Source organism: Dama dama, chromosome 19 (assembly GCF_033118175.1).
Source record: "Dama dama isolate Ldn47 chromosome 19, ASM3311817v1, whole genome shotgun sequence".
In the NCBI taxonomy this organism is placed as follows: Eukaryota; Metazoa; Chordata; class Mammalia; order Artiodactyla; family Cervidae; genus Dama; species Dama dama.
The window spans coordinates 4894476-4917847 of record NC_083699.1 but is presented as its reverse complement, the minus strand read 5'-3'; the positions used below and the strand labels follow the sequence as shown (position 1 = coordinate 4917847).

Genomic DNA, 23372 nt, shown 5'->3' with positions numbered 1-23372 from the left:
TGCACACCATTGGCTCCTGTCCGGCTCATTGTCTGGTTAATGTCTTTTTTTTTTTTTTTATCTTTTTTCCCCCAATTATATTTATTAGTTGGAGGCTAATTACTTTACAATATTGTAGTGGTTTTTGCCATACATTGACATGAATCAGCCATGGATTTACATGTGTTCCCCAAAACTAGTACAGCCACTATGGAGAACAGTGTGGGGATTCCTTAAAAAACTGGAAATAGAACTGCCACATGACCCAGCCATAATCCCCCTCCTGGGCATACACACCAAGGAAACCAGATCTGAAAGAGACGCGTGCACCCCAATGTTTATCGCAGCACTGTTTATAATAGCCAGGTTAATTGTCTTTTCATACGAAGTCCCGCCAACCCAGATTTCCCCAGGCAGTTACATTTTCAAACCTAAAGACTTCTTGTTGCTTTGGTCCCATCCTCAGAACTCTTAAGACCATCTCAAGTCTCCATTTGGTCATCTATTCTTTTTAGCTCCCTCTGCCCATAGGCAGTGCTCAAATAAAGGTTTGATACGGAGTTAACATTCTGGATAAGAGACTAGTCTTTGTTTTGATGCAAGTCACTGAAAAAATTGCATGTCTAGGTACACACTGCTATGTTTGAAATAAATAACCGACAAGGACCTACTACGTAGCACAGGGAACTCTGTTCAGTACTCCACAGGAACCTCAATGGGCCAAGAATGTGAAAAAGTATAGACACATCTGTCTGTATCACTGAATCATTTTGCTGGACACCTGAAATGAACACAATGTTAGTAACTACACTTCAATAAAAATAAATACATTAGAAAGAAAATGGTAAATACGTGGAAAACAAAAAGCACTCATTTCTAATAAGCAATGCTTATTTTTGCTTTTAAACAAAATAATGTATATAATAATTTATTATGGAGTTTGTAACAAACATAGAAATAAAATATATAACAATAACCAAAAATAAATGTAGGATTAGTTTAAAGCTCTCTCTAGCTCACATAGCTCCAGAAGTCAACATTCCTTGTTTCTAGAGAATTGACAAGATATAAATCTACCTAATTGTACTACAATTCAATTCTTCACCTTGAGACTATTTTAGGAGACTTTGTGATCTGTCTGACTGAAAATTAAGCTATTCTACTACCTGGAATATCTTAACTAGAGAAGAGATAGGAAATCTAATAATTACTCCATTGTGTCTGAAAAGAAATGAGTTAATATGTAGAATAAATGCTGAAACAGAGTAAGCCTCCCTGTGTATTACATTTTTGTTAATATTGCTACTATTATTTTGATGCAAATCATCAAGAAAATTGTCAGTATTTTAGGTGTCACACACCCACACAAAGGAAAACATTTATACAATAATAATAGTTAGTAATGATAGGCTCAAACTACTCCAAAGCTTACCATCTCAACACGCCTACCCTGGCTTATAGCACCAAGAAGAATTATCACTATTTCCCTGTACTAGGAATCTGGTTCATATATTCTTATTAAAGGAAGTATCACAGACTTTCTTCCTTCTGTAATAGCTTAGGCATCCTGCTGGGTTGAGATTTAAGTATCAACAAGCCTTGCAAAGAGATACCAACAAGAAACCCAGAAAAATCGGGGGTATCACACATCTTGTCTGACACAGGCAACAACTTTCCTCCACTTCCGGCTCTCTGTTTTGTATAACAAGCCCAACTCTTGTAGTTATATTACTTTAAATGTCCTCAGAGTCATCACCAACCCTGAAAATCCCACACTGAACTCTCCCTCCCAGGCCAAATCCTCAGAGGCTTCATCTGTATTCCAAGGGAACTTTGTTTTCTTTTTCTTCCCTTCCCTCAACCCTTTTAATCCTCTAGTTCAAGCAATTAGCTTTACAAATATTAGCTGCAATCAAGGTCTAGCACATGTGGTAATTTTCCCCCTAATAAATCAATCAATTCTTTCTGTGGAGTGTTTTTTTTTTCCCCCCTTACTGTCATTAGAGAATGACAATACTACTTCAGGATCCCCAGCAACTTGATTTAGTCAAGGAATGTCAATCACATTTGCCAGATTTTGCTTTAAAGATGAGAAAAATGGGATAGATTCACAAAGGCCTCTTGTCTTAGAATAGGAAGCTTGATAAACCCTTGTTGAAGCTCTCTTAGCGACGCCTTGGCATATAATGATCCATTTGGAAGAAAATCGAAATCACTATTACTAGTGACAAGTCAGACAAAACCTAGAAGCGCTCACTAACTAATCTAAAAATTAATAATTGGAATAATCATCCATCTACTGTTTCTTGGCAGGGTAATGTTCTATTATACCTAACAGGTTAGTACAGCAAAGAAAAAGAGCAATAATCTAGCAAATGGACAAATTTTAATGCTATCACTTGTGAAAAAAATGGGTTTTAGTTTCGAAGGGAATTAAAGGATCTTGTGGTCCATGTTTATCACTGTGCTTGTCAGAGCTGGTGTTAGGGTTGGGGTGGGGGGCTCTTAGGGAATAAGGAATGAAGGGGGCCCAGTGACAAAGCTCCTGGATCCCCATCTCTCCCAGTATAAAAGCTCAATTTTTATCTCTTATTATACCCAAGAGTTTAGTTGAGGAAATGATTTCTCTGGTTAAAAATAATTTGAGAATTGCCTATATGTATAGCTGAGAACGCTATGACTAACTGACTAAAACAAATGCTAGAAAAATTAAAGAATTTTTAATTTAGTGATGGACCCGGAGCCAAACCCGAGAGCCCATCTTTATCCCCAGCACTGTTTCCACAACCCACCAAATCTCGTTCCCTCTTACTCGCAGGGAGCAAATCAGGTGAGCACCCCTATGGCTTTGGATTGGAGCCTTTTCTTTTTTTAAGAAGATGACCTTAAGGGTAAAAACCAGTGAAGCCAGATTAGTACAAGAAGAGACATAAATACGACTTTGGAAGTAACAGAACCGCCTGCAATGGTACTTTTTTCTGGATACTGGTTCCAATCACACTGAGGAATTATATCATCATCCAGACCCAGAAAGGGGTCATGGTGGGGAGGGTGACAAGGCTTAGTTCCCTTCCCTTATGCCACCAAGTGTATTGCTGTTAAGATTGAGAGAAGTAAAGATTTCAGTAGGATTCTTGATGAAAACTTGCTGACATTAATGACTCAAATTCTCAGAGAGACTGCAAGGAAAATGGTGTCATCACTGTCATTCAAGACACTTAAGATGAAATTTCAAAAGAAGGCTGTCAGGCATAATGACTGCCAGGTTCTATTATATCACTCTCAGAGGGTGGATCACACACACACCATGCAGCCTGTGGGCGGTTGGTATTGGAGTCTGAAAGGGAGCTGCACAGAGAGGAGGGCAGTGGGCGTAGGGCCCGAGGGCGCCCTTCGGAGACATCCAGGGGACATTGCTGCGGGTGTTCACATGGTGACCTGCGGTAAAGCTATGATCTATGACCTGGTCTTTCATCTCAGATACACCAGAACTTGGCCTCAGCAGGGCAATTTGACGAGATCATGCTCTTGGTGCTGAATAGAATTAAGGAAAGTCTGAGCTATCAAGGCAGTGCCAGTTTAGTAATTTGCAACAGGACCCTTCCTCTCCAGTGACCAGATGGCCATGCCTGCTGCGTTCCAGGGCTGAGACACCTGCAGAGCCCAGCCAGTCATCAGAGGGTAGCTGTGTAGAATGGGGTCCGAGCCCTGATTCCCAGCCCTGACTGCACAATGCCATCACCTGGAGTGATTCAACATGAATGCGTGCTTGGTTCTCAGTCGTGTCCAACTCTGCTACACTTTGGACTGTCAGGCTCCTCTGTCCATGGTATTTCCCAGGCAAGAACACTGGAGTAGGTTGCCATTTCCTCCTCCAGGGGACCTTCCCAACCCAGGGATCAAACCCGCATCTCTGAGCCATCAGGGAATCCCGTTTCAACATGAAGACCCTACTCTAAAATCAAACAAATCTGAATCTCACGGATTAGGACCCAGACATTAGCAGTTTTTAAAAAAAATCTCAAGTGATCCATTGAGCAGCTGGATGAGCAAAGAGATCATCCAGGACACTGTGAGGCTTTAGGTCTCGTTGTTTCTGCTCAAGGATCCATGAGTTGTATGTCATAGACCAGCAGATAATTTTTTAATGCTGGGAACAGATATAGGTTTGCCAATTTTTTAACTTGTCAAGTTAAGACACTAAAGATTCAACTACCATTATTTCATTAAGGAAAGGAAATCTTACCAAAAATTAGGAAGGGCACAAATTTAAGAATAAAAGGTGAGTTCACTATGTTATATTTATTTTTCTCATGCTTCTGTAGATCAGAGAAAACCACTACAGATTGATGCAAACTTAAGCACTGATGTGATCTGACTGCTGTCCATGCACATAGTCAGGGCTTTTCTTCATGGACAGCTTTAGGTACATTTGACTAGTTTTGTTCATTAACTAACATTCTACACTGGCTACCCTTCTCTCGCCATGTCGTTTCTGAGGAGGTATTAACTATAATGATTAAGTTATGGGTAGTTTCTGCTTCGAGGCTTGAAATTGTTCTGTTTCCTCCAATTACAGAATATGTTGATTTAATTAACTTAGCTCTGCCTAGACACCTTAAAGCTTCTGGGATGGGTACAGCACATGTACCCCCACATAACTGCTTACTGGGGACAGTTACGCAGTACCCCCTTGTTCTGCTAGTGGACGATGATGGCAATTGCTCTAAATCCAGTGGAGAATTAATTGGGAAGCCAAAGAGCCGGTGATGAATTTTTATTCAGTTGTGTCACATTCCATGAAAAGGAATTACACTGTAAACTTAATTTTGAGCACCTCTTTGGAATCTTGTGTTTGCCCTGTCCTGTGACCATGGTTTATGTGCCTGCCTCCTTCCCTGAAAGGACACTGGTATTCTTGAATTGGTCCTATGCCTAGCTGTCGATCTTCAACAAGACAGCCTCTGGCAATTACTAAAAATCGGTAGATATGCCAAGTAGTCCAAAGTTCCCCTCAAAGTTCTATTAACCTAGAGACTCATTATGTCTCTAGGTGTAGAATCTTCACTGATTAATTTCTTCTAAGCTACCATGCTTAAACGTGGATTGAGAGACTATAAGCTAACATAAACAGGTGTTTTTGACTAAGGGGGAAAATTCCATCTGCAGATGTCAGTGTTCCCCAAGCACCTAAGATGTATAACAGATGATGGGCTACTCTACCCTGTTACTTCCAGCCCAACCCAACCCAACTGAAGAGCTGCTCATCTCTTCCAGGACAAGGGCTGGATCTGAATCCAGCTCCACAACTCTCCTGGGCAAGTTGTCTGCTGATTCTGAGCCTCAGTTTCTTTATCTGTGATGTGGGCATATCATTGTGATCTTCTTCCTTGTCACTTTATGGGGTAATCATAAGAATTAGGTAAGACACTTGGCAAGGTTATCAGACATACTATGTTCTAACTGAAAGTTCACTTTGTAAGTTAGAGCCTAGCACACTAATGTGGCATAAATAGACATTCATTAAACACACACACACACACACACACACACACACAAATGAGTACTGTATCTGTTTGCAGAAAGAGGAATCTCACTGGAAATGCAGAGTTAAAAATCTGTCCCTGAATTCTGAACTTTAGTTTTCAGATCTTGACAATTTAACCAAACTCAGTTTGTGACTTAATCTTGCTCATCCCTTTGCCTCTTGTCTCCCTGACCAATTACCTCTGCTGGGACCTTTGCTTTTCAGTGATGAATTCCCAGTGCCTTCCATCTGACCACAATCTGTTATTTCCACAACAATGCCTCTGTCTTCTTTCAGATTCTGATATTTCCAGAACTACTGTAGATCCAGAACTACACTCCCTTGTCATTATCCCAAAGCAGTCAACTTTTTAAAGGAAAACATTTAGAAATCTAGATATTTGCATCTGCATCTCCATATTTCTGTGTGCCAGGAAAAAAAAATTCTCCATCGACACACGGGTTCTAAATCATTGATCCAGGAGAAAAGGAGTTAGGAGTCCCAGTAGTCTGTCTATGGAGCTTTAGATCCAAGCAGAAACCAATTCAGTCCAATATTTTATCCTGCTACAAAGAACATTTTTCAAAATCAATTAAGTGCCAGTATATTTGTGTGTGTACATATATATATTTATATGTATATATACATATATATGTATAAAAATGTGTGTGTGTGTGTGTGTATATATATATATATTCTTCCTACCTCTAATGAAACTCCTCTTCTCCTCCCACCTAAAACAAAAACAAAAATAAACTAACTTCTCAAGTAGCTGATCATTTACCAAGGGAGCCAAGCCTGTTTCTGAAAGTTTCAACTCACCCAATCAGACAGTAATTAGAGAAAAGGGGAGGCATTTATCAGGTTACACAGAGGACTGCATCTGTTATCTTAGACCTCTGTTACCAGGGGATAGAAGAGCAGATACTTGCAGGCACTTTGAAAGAGTTTTATTCTCTAGGTTCTTAGTCCTAAGATTTCAAATTAGAAGAAGCAGAGAAAAGGAGGAAGAAAGCCAAGCAAGCACGATGAAGCCGCCTCCACCCTGGGATTCTGACATTTAACCTGGCGAGAGATGCCGTCCGTGGTGAAGTTGCCGCTCCAGTTGGGATCTGTCTGTTCGGCTTCTCTAATAAACACAGTCAAAGGGGCAGTCATTTCTCCTTGGTCACACAGGTCTGGGTTCTGAACCTCACCCTCATAAGACCATTTCACATCATGCCAAGCCAACAGAAGAAAGTCATTTTCTGCACGGCTGGGACCTTAAGCTTTCTGTGTGCCCTCGGAGTCGTTGCAGCCCTGGGGACACCTCTGTGGATCGAAGCCACCTTTCTCTGCACAACTGGGGCTCAGCTCGTCAACGCCTCAGGGCAGGAGCTGGGCAAGTTCATGGGGGAAATTCAGTACGGGCTTTTCCATGGACAGGGCGTGAGGCAGTGTGGCCTGGGAAAAAGGCCCTTTCGGTTCTCATGTAAGTAACTGTTCCATTTGAATTATTTAATAGTGTAGGCACGCTCTTCCAAGTGTTGCAAGAAATTATTTTTAAGAACCTTGCCCTGTTTATTGCAGGACTTGTTGAAGAGGTATGAACCATCTGAAATGCATAGATCTCTTCTGAGCAGCTTCTTCTTTCTAGTTTTTGTTATTTCATTCTTTCTATTTTTCTTATGACAATTTACAGTTAATGAGTTACCAGGGAATTGAACTTTTGGTAAAGATAAGCATTCTTAAATATTAATATTTATGTAAGAAATTATGGGCTCTTTTTTAAAAGAGGGGAGCTTGGAGAAATAGGAGAGCTGTAAGAGAAGATCTTTGTTTTGTTCTTTAAAAAAGAACCCGTGTCACGTACATGTGTGGCTGAGTCCCTTCGCTGTTCAGCTAAAACTATCACAACATTGTTAATCGGCTATTTCCCAATACAAAATAAAAAGTTTAAAGGAAAAAAAAAAAAAAGAACCAGTGTCATAGACTCCTTAACCAACTCTAGCTGTTTTTATTCCTTGCAAACATAACTTTGTTTCCTGTCTATACCCCTATTTTCCCTGTTAGGAACTTTACTGTTGATAAATATTCTTTCTTTTTTCCTTACCTAATTTGGATCACCTGACTATAGAAATTTAAAATAATGTGCCATGCTACCTGAGAAAGAATTAGATGCCTATTTAGGATAGAAAATTTGCTGCTGACTGATCTTTGAATTACATAGAGCATAAGAGACAGATTTTCCTATTGCGATATTTGTGAAATGGAAGTGTTACCCACAATATTTACTACCTGTGTGTCTTAAGAAGAGAATTTTTAAAAAATTACCATGTGAATAGGCAACTCATTAAATGGAAATTAATAAGAAGTCATTTGTTATATCTCTCCCAGCACACATTCAGAAATTATTATTATTTCAAAAGGGCTGGTTTGGAACAATCTTATGAAGACACAGCCAGTAAATTACTGCATAAATCAGTCTTCAGGAAAGGAGGTTACCAATTGAGGCATTTAAAATGAATTATTATTTTGCCTGGGTATTTTTTTTTTTTCTAGCATAGGTAGAAAGCTAAATTAATTGAATTTATTATTAACATATGCAGTGTCTAATTAAATTTCAGTGCTGGCCTATTTATATTTCCACAACATTCCTTACCACTTCCTAGCACCATTGGACACCAACTTTCAACTCACATAGGCTATTAAGTGACAGGAATTTGCACAGGGCTCCAGAAAGTCCCCAAGAATTAGTCTTCAGCTTTTTAAGAAATCATCATTGACTAGATTGGATGAAGTGGATCCCCACCCTTTTTATTGAATGGCTTTATTTCATTAAGGTAAGGGGGCTGTTAGAGTTGCTTAGCTTCCCAAGGGGTGCGGGGTAAGAACAAAGCAGAATGTCACACAAATTGCAACTGCATTAAAAGACAAAAAAGGAAAAAAGATGAGTGAAATGATTTAACCATGAGTCACTGGCAAGCTAAAGTGTGAGTAAAGCTTCTCATAAATGAATTTAGACAAAAGCAGAGATCCTGCAGGGGTTTTCTGGAGTCTCTGCATTTTCCACAGTGAAATGAAGATAAACTTAACTCATAGCACAGGATATGTTCCAAAACAATAATATGTTTTCTAAATACGCACTTGACAGTAAGCCCTATGCATATTTTGTCTCATTTAATCCTCCCAGGGCCACATTCCTCTGTAGTTCAGTGAAGCAGTTTTTCATGGCTGTGTCCTAGGCCGGCTCTATCTGTAATGAAGTTGTTCTCATTGGGGGCCCCTTTGCTTTCTGTGAAGTTTCAGAGCTGGTGGGGTTTAAATAATACCCCCGCCTACCTCACACCATTGCATTAGTCCCTGTGATTCTCTGAATGTTTTCCCCAGCCTAATGAAGAAAATTTTGCATTGGACAAATTTAGTTGGAGATTTATTCTGAATACATTGGACATTGTCAGTGTCCATATTCTAAATGAGTTTTTGTTTGGTTCTGCTATATAAGTTTATGTGTATCATTTGTATGTGCAACATATGTGTCACTTTTAAAACTCAGATATATAATATAACATGAGGATGAAGAATGAACCAGAAAAATAGTTAGGCAATGTTGTCATGTTTACTCCTATTAAATATTCCCTATTGACCACTCTCTCTCTTTTAATTATAACAAAAATCTCCCCTGTGAGCCTGTACAATTATGCTGGGAAAACTTCTGCCTCGTTTACTCTGGCTGATCCTCACCCATTTATGGGTCAGCGGTTCATCTTCTCGATCCCTAGCATTCATATGGAGCACACAATCTCATTCATTATAACGAAGGACTGTTTTCCTTTCAAGGCAGCACAACTGGTCGGCTTAATTTTTCCTGAAATGTCACCTGTAAAATTTTAATGATGGTGTTTAAACTTTAAAAGTAGCCATCAAGACAAAAAGGATCCGTTTTGAGCTCAGGGTGTGTGGGTGGTTTTGTGTTTTGGTTTGAAACACTGCAGAACATTATCAAAATATGATCCTCAAGAATCATATGGCATTAATCATTAGTAGATGCGCTGATCTCTTCATTGCCAAGACAGTTCAATGAGCTGGGGAAAACATATGGTATAATTTTTTTTTTTAATCAGAAAAACAAAATTTAACCAATCACAGAATTTCGTAGCTTGCAACTTGAGTCATACTTTTTAAAGCATCTTAATTTGGACCTTATGATTGAAAATCTGTAAAAAGCTTAACAGAGGTTTAGCTTACTTCATATTTTAGAGAAGCAGAGCTTCTTGACCGATTGAGGCACATGACCCAGATTGCAGAGCGAGCGTTGAAACCACTTCTGGGAGCAAGAAGGTGGCTTCTCAAACATATTTTGGGGTAGAAGAGTTGGGATTCTGGATTTCTGTGACCATCACTGAGGGTTGACACTCTATCCCCGCGGTCTCCTGCCTATCCCATCTGTTCCGGGTGATCTACCGGTCACCATTCTGTATGTCCTGCATCTTTCTCATCACTCTGCCTACCCATGGTGGGGCTGCAAACGTCTTTGACGTTCCTCCTCCTGCTAACACTGCCTGTCCCTCCCCTCTTCCTTAGCGTACTGCCACAGGGAAGCAGGCCCAGTGGGGGTAGGAGGGACACCTACTGTGTGCAGGGAAGACTATCTGGTGGGAGGGAGGTGGGTAGGATGCACTTGCACTGTTTCACTCAGCCTGCAGGGCCCCTCTGGCCTTCTAGCTTAGGTGCCCTATTGTGTAGCCTCACTCACCCATCAGAACAGTTCAGCCAACAGAGTGGTTGTTTTCCTCCCATTGAGGAAAAAAGTGATTAGAAGATAGTAATGTTCTATCTATCTTCACTAACTCGAAGGGGAGAGCCAACTTCTCATGGCCAAATAACTGTTTCCTCCTCTCTCCTTCCCAGACCTTGATGCTCGCTCTGTTATTTCTCATCACCTGGATTAAAAGTTCTTACGAAATGTATTTCTCTGCAAGGGGATCCTGAGCCCTAAGAAGGCAGGGGCTGTTATGCATCCTGGTGCTCCCTCATACCAGGACCTAGTACAATGCATGTCACAAAGGGATGCTTCATCAGTGTTTGGTAAACTGACACTATCAAGAATAAGCAATTTGGGATGGGGGCAGCACTCTGCCACTCGCTGGAGATTAGACTTTAAGCAAATTATGTCACTTCATTGGTTTTCAGTTCTTGCATCTATCAAATGGGAGGTGAAATTAGGTGATTTCTAACATCTCTTCCAGTTCAAACACTCTATGATCTGTATAACAAGAGGCTGGCTGTTCCAGACAAGGTCCCTCCAGCTTTAAATTTGCATGACCCTTCTAGTTTCAAATGCTCACAGCTTCCACTGACAGATGTTAGCCACCATCATTAGAAGTGGCGAGTTTTGTGTGCCTTTGCTCTCTCATGCTTAAAGCACCTGATGTTTGAAGTATTCTGAAATACCTACCGTTTATTAGGACCCAGATGAATTTCATTATCAAAGTCAGTGCTTCTTTTTCTCCCTGTCATAACCTTTCACTTTTTGTGTAGAAAATTGCAGGTTAAAGAAGGAGAAAATGAAAAATGGGATGTTTTGGAATTCTAGGGAGAGGGGTTAGTGGGTTCCAAAGAGCAGGAGCAGCCATAAACTCTCAAAGAATTAAGAGAGAATTATTGAGAAAGCAAAAAATGGAGATCTAAAGGCAGGGAGAAGCTGTCCAACCTCCTTCTATTTTTTCTCTCCATTTTCCCTAGAAACTCCTCTTCCATCCTCACTGCAAAAATTCCTCTTTCCTGAATCTGATTTTATTAACTGGTAATGTCAAGAAATGAAGAATGACTAGTATATTTAACACTCCAAGGATGTTCTTTACCCAAAGGCAGAACTTAAGCAGAAATCATCCTCAAATTAGTGAGAAATACAGAAAAGGTGATTTTGAGAGAAGGAACTTCTGGTTCTCCTTGGCTAGTCCAGGACAAGAACATTTATCTCTGCCTCCTTCCTAACAACTCCATCTAATATCCTTATTGGAAAAAATAATCCACAAAATCAGCCTTGTTTGACAATTACAGTCTTGCTTATATGTATAAGCAGGCTTCCCTGTTGGATCAGTGGTAAAGAATCCACTGCCAATGCAGAAAACACAGGTTCAATCCCTGGGTCAGGAAGATCCTCTGGAGGAAGAAATGGTAACCCGCTCCAGTACTCTTGCCTGGAGAATCCCATTGACAGAGGAGCCTGGTGGGCTATAGTCCAAGGACTCGCAAAATAGTCCGACCCGACTTAGTGACTGATCAACAGCAACAAAATATGTATAAACACACACACACCCCACCCCCCCGCCTTCCCTTTAAATTACCCTCCATCCTGACAGCGAGTAATGTCACTGACCTGTGCTTTCTTGGGAGAGGAAGCTGAGGTGGATGGGGCTGCTTCTGAAACTGTGTGTGGCAGGTTCTCAGGGGAACTTTCGGAACTTAACCCTGGTGTGTGAACTTCACCTGTTGGAAGATGTCTCCTAAATTGTTCTTATAATTTGCTGCTCTGCTTTCTCATTTATTTTTTTTTTTCATCCTTAGAAGAAAGCTTGTTTAAAAAACTGGAGTATAATTGCTTTACGACGTTGTGTTAGTTTATGCTGTGCAACAAATTGAATCAGCTATAATTATACATATATCCCCTCCCTCTAGAGCCTCCCTCCCACCCACCCCCATCCTGCTTTCTCTTCTAATTTCTGAGGGTGACTCATCTTCCCCAAGGACTTTCAGACAGTCCAGAAGAAAAAAATACTAGTTTCAGCTGCCCATTTACTAGGTGTCTCACGGGTGCCAGGCATTTTGCATATATGATCTCCAGTCTTTAGACGGAGGCGTTATGATCCTGCTTCTCTTGAACAGATACAAGTGGAAGAAGTGGAAACTCAGGGAGGTCAAAAAAATTTCCCAAAGCCACAGACCTACTAAGTAGCAGACCTAGGATTGAAATTCTCGATCTACTCATTTCTCTCCCACCTTCTGTCTCCATACATTATGCAAAGAGATGAGGAAAATGTGCAAGCAGGACTTAGTTTCACCACCTATTTAATAGACTATGTTGGACTGCTGAGGACGTGGAGGAAACGGAAACACTATGTCCTGTTGGTGGGAATGTAAATTGGTAACCACTATGGAAAACTGTATGGAGGTTCCTCACAAAATTAAAAATAGAATGACCACTGGCAATTCCACACCTAGATATTTATCCAAAGAAAGCAAAACCACTAATTCAAAAAGATACATGTAAGCCTATGTTCTTAAGTGACATCATTTAGGATAGCCAAGATATAGAAACTGTGTCCGTCAACAGATGAATAGATAAAAAAAGATATGTTTTACATATACAATGGGATATTAGTCATAAAAAGAATGAACTCTTGCCATTTGTGACAATGTGGACTGACCTGGAGGGTGTTATACTTAGTAAAATATATATGCAGAGAAAGAAAAATACCATGTGTTTTCAATAATATGTGGGATCTGAAATAAAAAGTGAACAAATAAAACAGAAAAAGGCTCACAGATACAGAGAACAAACTAGTGGTTATCAGAGGGGAGATAGGTGGTGGAGGCAAAGTAGGTGAAGAGGGTTAAGAGTTACCCATTACCAGTAAGATACAACATAGGAAATGTAGTCAATATTTTCTAATAACTTTGCATGAAGTATAACCTATACAAAGATAAAACTACTATGCTATACATTTAAAACTAATATAATATTGTAAGTCAACTTTACTTCAGTTTATTTTAAAAGAAAAAAAAACCTCACAGATGAAAAACCACTATGTTAGTACTTCACAAGACCTAGTTCTCATATAATCAAGTGATGGCAGTCGGCCTTAAGATTTGAATTCATTCACTGCCTCTTTATTTCACATTTCAGTGGCCCTGATATTTCAGCCCCAATTTTGACCTTTAGAAAATAAAATAGTTAAGCCGAGCCTGTTTAAGAATCTAGGTTGAGCAGGTCACATGCTTGTAGCTAATCTTTGGCTTATGTAATTATATTACCTTGATGTTGACAGTTAACGCTGAAGGCAGAGATACCTGATTTTAACTGTGGTTAGCTCTTTTAAAAATCTCTGCCAATGAAAACCTTTATGGTAAGATCTTCAAAGTTAGTTACTTGTGTGAGTACGTGTTCTCAGTCGTGTCCGACTTTTTGTGACTCCGTGGATTATAGCTCACCAGGCTCCTCTATCCATGGAATTTTCCAGGCAAAAATACTGGAATGGGTTGACACTTCCTTCTCCAAGGGATCTTCCCGACCCAGGGGTCAAACCCACGCCACCTGGGAAGCCCTACTTAGCTACTTGCACTACAATAATTATTTAACCACAGCCATGATGAAAATGGCAGGCTCCTTCCTGAGGTGACATGAACAGGTTTCAAAACAGAAGCAGGAATAAAAAAAAAAAAATGCAGGTACATTTGATTCACTACAAAAACTGGTATGAAGAGTCAATGGGATAGAATTAAGAGTACAAATCAAGATCTCTCTTCTCAAAAGATGAAAAATAAAAGCTCATTTTAATCTCTGAACTGTATTAGGGATTTCATAAAGCTAAAAGCAGGTAGATTAAAAAAAAAAACCTCACTTAAATGAAACAATGTCAGATTTGCCTTTCATCCAGTCATGTAGCTAAACATCCAGAGTGGCTGTGGTATGATACCCTTTTATTACAGGTCTGATAGCACTGACTAATAGCTAACGGTACCTGGCAGACTAATTTATGCAGGATTCGTATTTCGCTCCCTCTCAGCCTGTTATAACTGTGGCAAAGCCATTCTTGGGAGTTATTACCCCAACATAATCATACCCTGTGGATTCGGAGCAGTTAAATAGGTTCTGTTATCGGAGACACATATGCACCAAAGCATCTGCCGTCCCTCAGCCGCTGTGGGTGATTAAGACTCACTGATGGGCCTGCTTCCCATAGGCTGGAGTCAGATAGGTAGAGTTCAGCTGAGAGAAATTCAGGCGAAGTACTGAGAAAACTGCATTTTAAGTGGTTCTATCATATCATCAAGTCTTTTCCTTTTAAGTGCTGGGGTCATGGATTTCACACTCCCTGACCATGGAGCCATCAGAAGCCTGGCTTGATACCTGGGTGTGAGATCTGGGGTGATATTAAAGGAGATGAATGCATTGAGTTTATGTCAGGGAATGTCTTTTACTGGATTTTCATAATGACAGGCTGCAGACGGGCTGAGGGGAAAAGTCAGATAAAGAGCATTTCTGTAAGAAGAAAGAAATCTTCCCCCTTAGTCCCTTTCAAGAAAATGAATAGCTGAGCACCAAGGGGCCAAATACAACTTCTTTTTGAAACATCCCTTTCATGTGAAGGACAAGTCAAGAAGAAAAACAGGACCTCTGAAGCTACCACCACAGCTTTAATCTAGGAAGAAGAGGCGGCACATTGCTAATGTGATTGTCAGAGGCTGCCTTCGTTTTGAGAGCTTCACAGATGGTGTCACCTGCAATTTACATCTGGCCAGATGAAGACAGATAGGGTCGATGAGACCTAAACCATTAGATCAGTGGTCTGTAACCCTGCTGTGCTTTAGAATCACCCAGGGAGTCCTGAAAACTACCGATGCCAAGGCCCCATCCCCGAGCAGCTGGATCGGAATCTCTGGAGGCGGGGCCTGAGCACTGGGTGGATTAGACGCTCCCGAAGTGAGTATAACATGTAGCCAAGGTTGAGAAGCACTGCGGCGGATGACAGCCGAGACTGGCGGAATCGGGTGAGGCCGAAGAGTCAGGAGCCCTCCGTGTTAGAGTGAGGTCACCAGAAGGAGGGCGGGCGGAGAAGTCATGTATAGTATTATTCCCAAACAGTTGGGAGGTTTTCTGGTCAAGTTCAAGCTGGAACGCTTGCCTTCCATTCCCTTAGCGGGCGTATTTCTAGGAAGGGTTTCACATTTCATCCACACCCATCTGGGCTCCGAGAGAACAACAGATCTGAACGGTGGGCTCACAGTAAGAAACTGAGCAAGCTTGGCTCCCAGCTCAGTGGCTTCAAAGGCGTTCGGTCTTTCTAAATCTGCCCACCAGTTACAGGAGTCTGCTCTTCTCCTGGCCAGAGTCAGGGTGCCAGGTCTGCCCGGGGGAAGGAAGACTTCCGCTGACAGGCGAGGGCAGGGGTTGGGGTGTGAGGCCAACCAATTCAATGGAACTGGGTGGACAATCTAAACCACCTTCTCCAGCACTTTATCAAGATAAAGCTAGTATCTTGGCCTCCATCTCCCTGTCTCCTGAAGACTGTCAGGGCCCCTCTTTAGAAGTGTGCCATCAGAGAATGTGCAAGGAATTGCACAAGGGAAATAGAAGCGAGAATGGGGACAGTAGATCGGGAACTGAGGGGAGTGTGTGACAAGCAGCAAATAAATGATCACATTTGAAGTTCTTGGATTATGTACAGCAATAGTCACCTGTCAGGTCAGGGGGAAAAACAAACAAACAAACAAATCCCCTGAGCTGCAAGACAGATCGTCTGAATGCCATGAAATCTCTGGGCTTCTCTGGGAGGATATTTGGTCCTCACGTGCAGATACGGCTCCACCTATGGGCTGGATAACTCCCACCAGTCCCAGGGATCAATTCTCAGACTTGAAAATGCAGGTGTTCTCACACTGCACTGGGCTTTTGAATCTCCCACTCTTTTTCCAAAAAATATTTATTTATTGGCCGCACTGGATCTCAGTTGTGGCATACAGGATCTTCAGTCTTTGCTGTGGCATTCAGGATCTTTTTTTTTTTTTTTAGTTTCTACATGTGGGATCTATTTTCTTGACCAGGGATTGAACCCGGGCCCCCTGCATTGGGAGAGAGGAGTCTTAGCTGCTGGACCATGAGGGAAGTCCCTTAAGTATCTCACTCTTGGTGAAAATACAACTCTTCTGCCATTTTTGTTATGTTAAAAAAATGCTTAAGTGATTATGTAAAATTTATAGAACTTCCATATAAATGATCTCATTGTGTTGCTCAAAAGCTATGCAACTTATTTCTATTACCATCCACATTTACAGACAAGGAGCTGAAGCATCATGAGCGGTAAATGGCAAACAAGATTTAATCTCAAACTTGGGCTTCCCTAGTGCTTCAGATGGTAAAGAATCTGCCTGAAATGCAGGAAACCTGGGTTCAATCCCTGGGTTGGGAAGATCCCCTGCAGGAAGGCATGGCAACCCACTCCAATATTCTTGTCTGGAGAATTCCATGGCCAGAGAGAGGAGCCAGGCGGGCTACAGTCCGTGGGATCACAAAGAGTCAGACACGACTGAGCAACAACACTTTCACTTTTCTGATTGCAAAAGCTACTCTTTTCCCAGCCTGTCATCTTTTGATTAATGTCTAACTATTTTTCTCTCTTCCCACCAGCTCCCTGCTCTTCTTCCTTTGGTCATGTGTGATATTCTATCCACCTCATACCCTTGATTAGTGCCTAAACATAGGCTTAGACCAGGTTTACCGAGTCCTGTTTTGAGAATTGCAGGATGAAAGATGTGACTGTTAGACTAGTATCAGTAATAGATAAACAGAGAACAAGGTTTTGGGATAAAATACAGCAGAAGAACCCAGGAGACAGAAATGAAATAAATTTTAAGGCAACTGAAATGAAAGCCATACATTTAGAGACATCAAATAAAACATGGATTAATGGCAAGTAATAAAAAGAACATACTTAGCAGTTAGTAAAAACAAACAGCTTTTTAAAAAATCTTATTTTTATTACTTTCCAATGGTCTATTGAAAACAATGTCACTTCATATGTAAAATATAAATTCTTTGTGAGTTAGAGCATGCATGCCCTCACCACCCCCTAAAAAGATCATCCTTGCTTATGTGCTCCAGAGCTCTTCTAGACCCTGAGGACACAAGGGGAATGAGAGAGTACTTGTTCCTAAACACCTAAGAATCTAGCAGAAGTGTTTTTAAATAACTGACCACTTGTAAGAGTTGTATGTACAGTTTTCTCAGTCAAGATGGCGAGGCTATGTTTTAATAATAAAGCCCACATATTATAGGTTTAAATAAACAAAAGACTTAGAATTCCACGATGGCCTAGGATTTTGGGTCTTCACTGCTGTGGACCAGGTTCAATTTCTGGTTGAGAGATCCTGCAAGCCATGCAGGGCAGCCAAAAAAAAAAAAAAAAAATTAACAAAGATTGATTTCTTGCTCACAGTACATATTCATCAGAGATTAGCTGTAGTTCCATTCCAGGATTCAGTCACCATCTGTAATATTACCAGTTATTGTAACAAAGAGCTCTCACCCAGGCAACTAAATTCTCTGACCTGGAACTGATGCACACCAAGGATGTTACATGACGGGGCCCTCAAAGGAGCCAGAACATGAAATCCAGTCCAGAATGGGGAAGAGCCAGAACTATGGATGGTGTAATCGTGCCCATTATGATTATCATCAACATGATCGGTTTTGTTTATAAAGTTCCAGGAAACAGAACTACTATCTCTCAGGGCAAGGCACAGAGAGATCACAGGAAAATAAGGATTAGAGTTAGATATCACTAGATGGCATTGAGCAAGTCATTCTGAGCAAATGAACAGCACGAACCAAGGTAGGAAGAGCCTATTGTGGCCAGAGCGCAGAGGATGCGTGAGAGACAAAAGGAGGAGGAAGGGAAGGCTGGAGAGGAAGAAGAGAAGAGAATGTGAGGGACCTCACTGGTTAACTTTATCTTGTAGGCCTTGGGATACCATTTAAGGATGCTAAGCAGGTTTGTGTCAGGACAGAAGATAGGTTAGAAGTCTGAAAGAGAGGCAGGGAAGATAGCCAGAAGGTTCCTCCAAGATTTGGAGGTCCAAACCAAAGCATTGTCAGAAGGCTGAAAGGGGGGCAAATGCTTCCAAAATAATCAGAAGCAAATATCAACAGAAGTTGGTGATAGAGGATGAACCTCAGACTTCCACTGGCTAGATGGTTGGGATCACTTGCCAAGATAAACACAGAAGGGGCCAGTTTAGAGTGGAGATGAAACGGCTTTTGTTCAAGTTTAATGAGTTCACAGATGGGTTAGCAACAAGAGACGTCCATCAGTTATACAGATGTGGAGGTCACGAGCAAGGCTGGGGCGAAGGCAGAGAGCTGGGATCCAGCAGACTGGAGGTGGTAGTTGGAGCTACAACTGAAGAGGAGGCTTCTCGAGGTGGGAGTCAAATGAGAAGGTGAAAGATGTGTTCTAGAAAGCACTAATATTTCCAGGTAGAAGAGGAGGGACATGCAAAAGGAGAGGAGAGGAGATGGTCAGTGAACTGGGAGGGAGCTGGCTGAGGGGGGACCACAGGAGCAGCAATGTCCAGCCAGGGAGCAATGGTCCTGACCAGCACAGAGGAGTCAGTGAGAGACAATCAAAGTAGTGCTTTGAACCTTATACCGGACGGTCACGGGGGACCTTTGCTAAAGCAGGCTTGATGGAGTGGTGCTGCTGTAGGAAGGGGGAGGCAAGGACCTTGTGGGAGCTGAGGAGGGAAGGAGAGGTAAGGACCCAGAGAGGACTGAGGGAGAGTCCTAAGGCCAGGCTAGGGGTGTGTGTGTGTGTGTGTGTGTGTGTGTGTAGGTGTCCACGTGTGTTTGTGTGTGTAGGTATCCACGTGTGGGTGGGTGTGCATGTGTGTGTGTGTAGGTGTCCACGTGTATGTGTGTGTGTAGGTGTCCACGTGTGTGTGTGTGTGTAGGTGTCCACGTGTGTGTGTGTGTGTGTATGTAGGTGTCCACGTGTGGGTGGGTGTGCATGTGTGTGTGTGTGTGTGTGTGTAGGTGTCCACGTGTGTGTGTGTGTGTGTGTGCATGTGTGTATACGTACATACATATAGTGGGAGGGTATTGCCTGCAAGTCTACGCCGAGGGGATACAGCGTAGGAGGAAAAGGCCGCAGACAGATGGGACAGGCAGATGATTAATAGATTCGGAAAGGCCAGTGAGGGAAAGGGTCTGAGAGCGCTGGGAGCAGGCCTAGATGTGGGAAATCTTCTGATGGCCTCTGTTTCCACTCTGAAACGGAAGAGTTCGGTTCGTGAGATATCTTTGAGCCTTTTGTAAGCCAGATAAGACTGAGGGAAAGGGAGCTGGAGTGGGGCGGGTGCTTAAGAGCTGGGGAATCTGGAATACCCAAAGAGGAGCAGAAGGGGGAAAGGCTGGGAAAGGCTTTGCAGAAATGGGGGGACCACAGTTCAGAGGCTCAAGGAGAGGGGGGTCCAGAGACAAGACAGACAACTTGAGGAACAGAGCCTCCCACCAAAAGACGGCAGGACGGTAAACTTCCTCCAGAGAGCATCACTGACTGTGCTTTCACCCCCAGCCATTAACGAAGGAGTGACTCGGCTGTTTCATGAGTGCAGACTGTAGTCACGAGGGTCCCACAGGCTTTCTGTGTGTGCTCAGCCATGCGGGTTCCCTTTCCCTCCGATGACTTCTATGTGCAGCGATGCATGTTTTAGCTACTCAGTCATGTCTGACTCTGTGCAACCGCACGGACTGTAGTCTGCCAAGCTTCTCTGTTCATCTAATTCTCCAGGTAAGAATACTGGAGTGGTTGAAGCCATTCCCTTCTCCAGGGGATCTTCTCAACGCAGGGATCAAACTCTGGTCTCCCCACATTACAGGCAGATTCTTTATCACCTGAGCTACCAGGGAAGCCCTCCTATGACCTGGACGCCTTCTACTCTATTAGGAAAGTCAACCCAACATCTAGTTTCTTCCAGCACTGTTTCTAACTTGATATCTTGTCTGAAATCTCTGCTTTCCAGACTTTCCAAAGAGGAACTGAGCTTTGAACCAGGAGTTTAACATGAGTGTTACAGAACATAACTCACCGTCTTTAGATTCCCTTGTATCTACATATCTAGATGGCGTTCTCTTAGTAGTTTGGCCCAAGTCATTCTGTTCCTGGGAATGCCTCCAAAAAGGTTATTCCTGCACATCACCCACCCCTATAATGAGAAAGAAAAAGGTGTATACTTGGAAATGTTCATGGGAAGCAGTAACCATAATGCTGAAATAATGGAAGTCAACCTAATGGACAGCAGGGCATCAGTTTGATGGAAAATCCATGCAGTTATCTCAATGGTCGTTATAAAAACAATCTATGTGACATGGGGAGTGCTTATATCCTGAATAAAAAGAACAGAATGTGGCCTCAGAACTTCATTATGATTACAGTAATGTATTTGAAAGGAACAAAAAACAAAGGGAAGGCTTGCTTTTTATGTTGATGGGATTGCAGGTGAAATTCACATCTTCATTTCCATTTCAATGTCACAACATTTTTCAGTTATAAGGTCCCTCCATAAACAGCAGGAATGTCGGACAAGTTAACAGAAACGCAGAGAGAGCAAGTCCGTTTTCCCCGGTTCTCCCACCCTGGCAACAAAAAAGAACTGTGTCATATTCACATTTGAGGTGGATTCTTTCACAGATTCCAAACTTTAAACCTTATTATTAAACAGCCGTCAGTTTCCATCTAACATGTGGACAATCCCCCAAGTATGTTGGATTAAAATTTTTCTTTTAATAAAGAGATTTCAAATTCCATCCCAGTTGCCAGCCAGGTCTTTCAACTTCTTAAAAAAAAAAAAAAAAACCCACACTAGCTCCTCTCACCCCTTTGGCAACTATTCTATTTCCACATTGTCCCAGATTCTCTCCAAAAGCTCTTTCAACTCAGCTTCGATTACCACCAACCTCAGAAACAGCTTCTATTAAGGTCACCAGTAACTGCCTGCCTCAAAGGACAAATTCTGGTTCTCAACCAGAAACTCCCAACACACTTAAAACTGCCAATCTGCTTCTTCATCTCCTTCGGCCCTGGGGTGTCTGGCTGGACTGACCTCTCCCCTCCTCCCTTCCCTCCTCACAGATGCGGCACTAACGCCCTCCCATCAGAATCACTGGTTTCCACCAAGAAACCCCAGACCTGCTAACCAGGCTCTGCCCCTACATCCTCCTTGGAGCCAGACATATCCATCTAACACACGCGTGTCCAGCAGCTACATCGTGCATTCTCCACAGCAGCAGAAACCCCCTAAGGAGGTGAAAATTAGTTCTTCGGGGCAAGCAAAAACCCCTACTCCTTCAAAAAGTGTATATTATATGGTAGACAGTACACATACAAATATAATACAGAAACCAATACATAGTATATCCGTGGTATTAAAATTTCATGAGTGGAGGGCGATTAGGAGAAATGTCTAAAAAGACTCCTGGGGTGAGAAGCAATAGTGAAAAAAAATGTTGGGAAATACTGTTCGGCCAGCATCCTTAGGTGCCAGGAAGACAGCAGTGGATAAAACAGACCCAGGCACATGTCCTCATGTTATGGGGGAAACATACAAAGAAGTGAAAATACGGAATTTATCAGATGGTGCTCACCGCCGTGGAGAAAAATAAAAGGAATGAAAGGCGTTGGCAGTTCGGGGGGTGGGTAGCTGGGCAGGGGGCTGCGACTTTAAGATTCACGTTGATGTATGGCAGGAACCAACACAATATAGCGAGGCAGTTATTCTTCAATTAAACATAAATGAAGTTTTAAAAAAGAAGGTCTCCCTGAGAAAGTGGCATCTAAGTGAAGACCTGGAGCTGAAGGGATAGGCTGTGAGGATATGGAGGGGATATACAGGCAGAAGGGACAGGACAAGCAAACGCCCGGGGGTGGGAGTGTTTGGGGCACGTCTGAAGCACAGGCGTGAGACCAGGGGCGCGGCGCACCAAGCCAGGGAACGGGGGGCAGATGGAGTCAGAGGTCTGACAAGAAGTCCAATCTCGTGCGTGTGCGACCTAGGAGGCCGTCGTAATGATTTGGCTTATGCTCAGTGAGATAATCCACCAGAAGGGCTTCAGTGGGGAACTGAACACCACCCAACTCACTTTTGAAAGGCCGCACTGGCCACGGGGTTGAGTGCAGAGTGCGGGGTGGAGGGGTGGTGGAAGGGAGAGCGGTGAGGAAGCCCTTGGCAGTCCTCCGGGGGAGAGATACTGGCGGCTCAGACCAGGAGGAGCAGTGGGGACAGGGAGACGCCGTCAGGCTCTGAAGGCAGAACCAGCAGGTTTTCCTGATGGGTTCACCATGGAGCGTGAGAGTCAGAGAGGAATTGAGGATGAGGCCGAGGATGAATGGGACTGCCAGCAACCGAAAGGAAGAAAGCTAAAGGAAGCGAGAGTGAGAAGAGGAGATTCTGAGCTCACTTCGGGACACACGGATATGCCTGCTCAACATCCCAGTCAAGATGCTCAGTAGGTAACTGGAGGACATACAAGTGTGGGGTTCAAGAAGAAGTCTGGGCTGGAAACATCTGTTTGAGAGTATTTCTGGCCAAAGCTATGATACCATATAGAGCACTAGGGGAGAGAGTGAAGAGGGAGAGGAGAGCAGGTCACAGAACTGAGTTGTCCTCTGGTTGACTCAGGAGATGAAGATGAACTAATAAAGAAGATCGAGATGGTGGGCAGGGAGGTAACAAACCCAGGAGATGGCAGTGTCTGGAAGCCAGGAGAAGAAAGTGTTCCCAGGAGCAGGGGGGAATGAGCCACTGTGCCAGACGTAGACCGGCCAAGATGAGGAGAAAGATGGGCCCCTGGGTCTGACAGCTTGAAGCTCTTTGGTGCCCTGGGAAATGTATTAATAGTATTCGTGCAGCAGGTTCAAGAGAGAAGGTGGAGAGAAGGAGATGCTGAGGATGTAGGCAACTCCCTGAGAGCTTTTGCTGTCAGGGAAATGGAGCAAGGGGGTACGAGCTGGAGGAGGACTTACGTGAGATTTTCTTTTTAAGATGAGAAAAATGAGAGCATGTTTGTGTGCTGATGGGACTGACCCAACAGACGGGGAAGCTGATACTG

General features: G+C 42.7%; 1 protein-coding gene across 2 annotated transcripts in view; it reads left to right on the top strand.

Annotated features, from left to right (window-relative positions):
• The first annotated feature begins 6724 nt into the window (after positions 1 to 6724).
• Positions 6725 to 23372, top strand: part of CLRN1 (clarin 1) — a 44178-nt gene continuing 27530 nt past the window's right edge. For both annotated transcript variants that reach the window (XM_061167846.1, XM_061167845.1), the window contains exon 1: positions 6725 to 6977. In XM_061167846.1, the coding sequence (XP_061023829.1) occupies positions 6725 to 6977 (253 nt within the window). The remainder of the gene's footprint in view (positions 6978 to 23372) is intronic.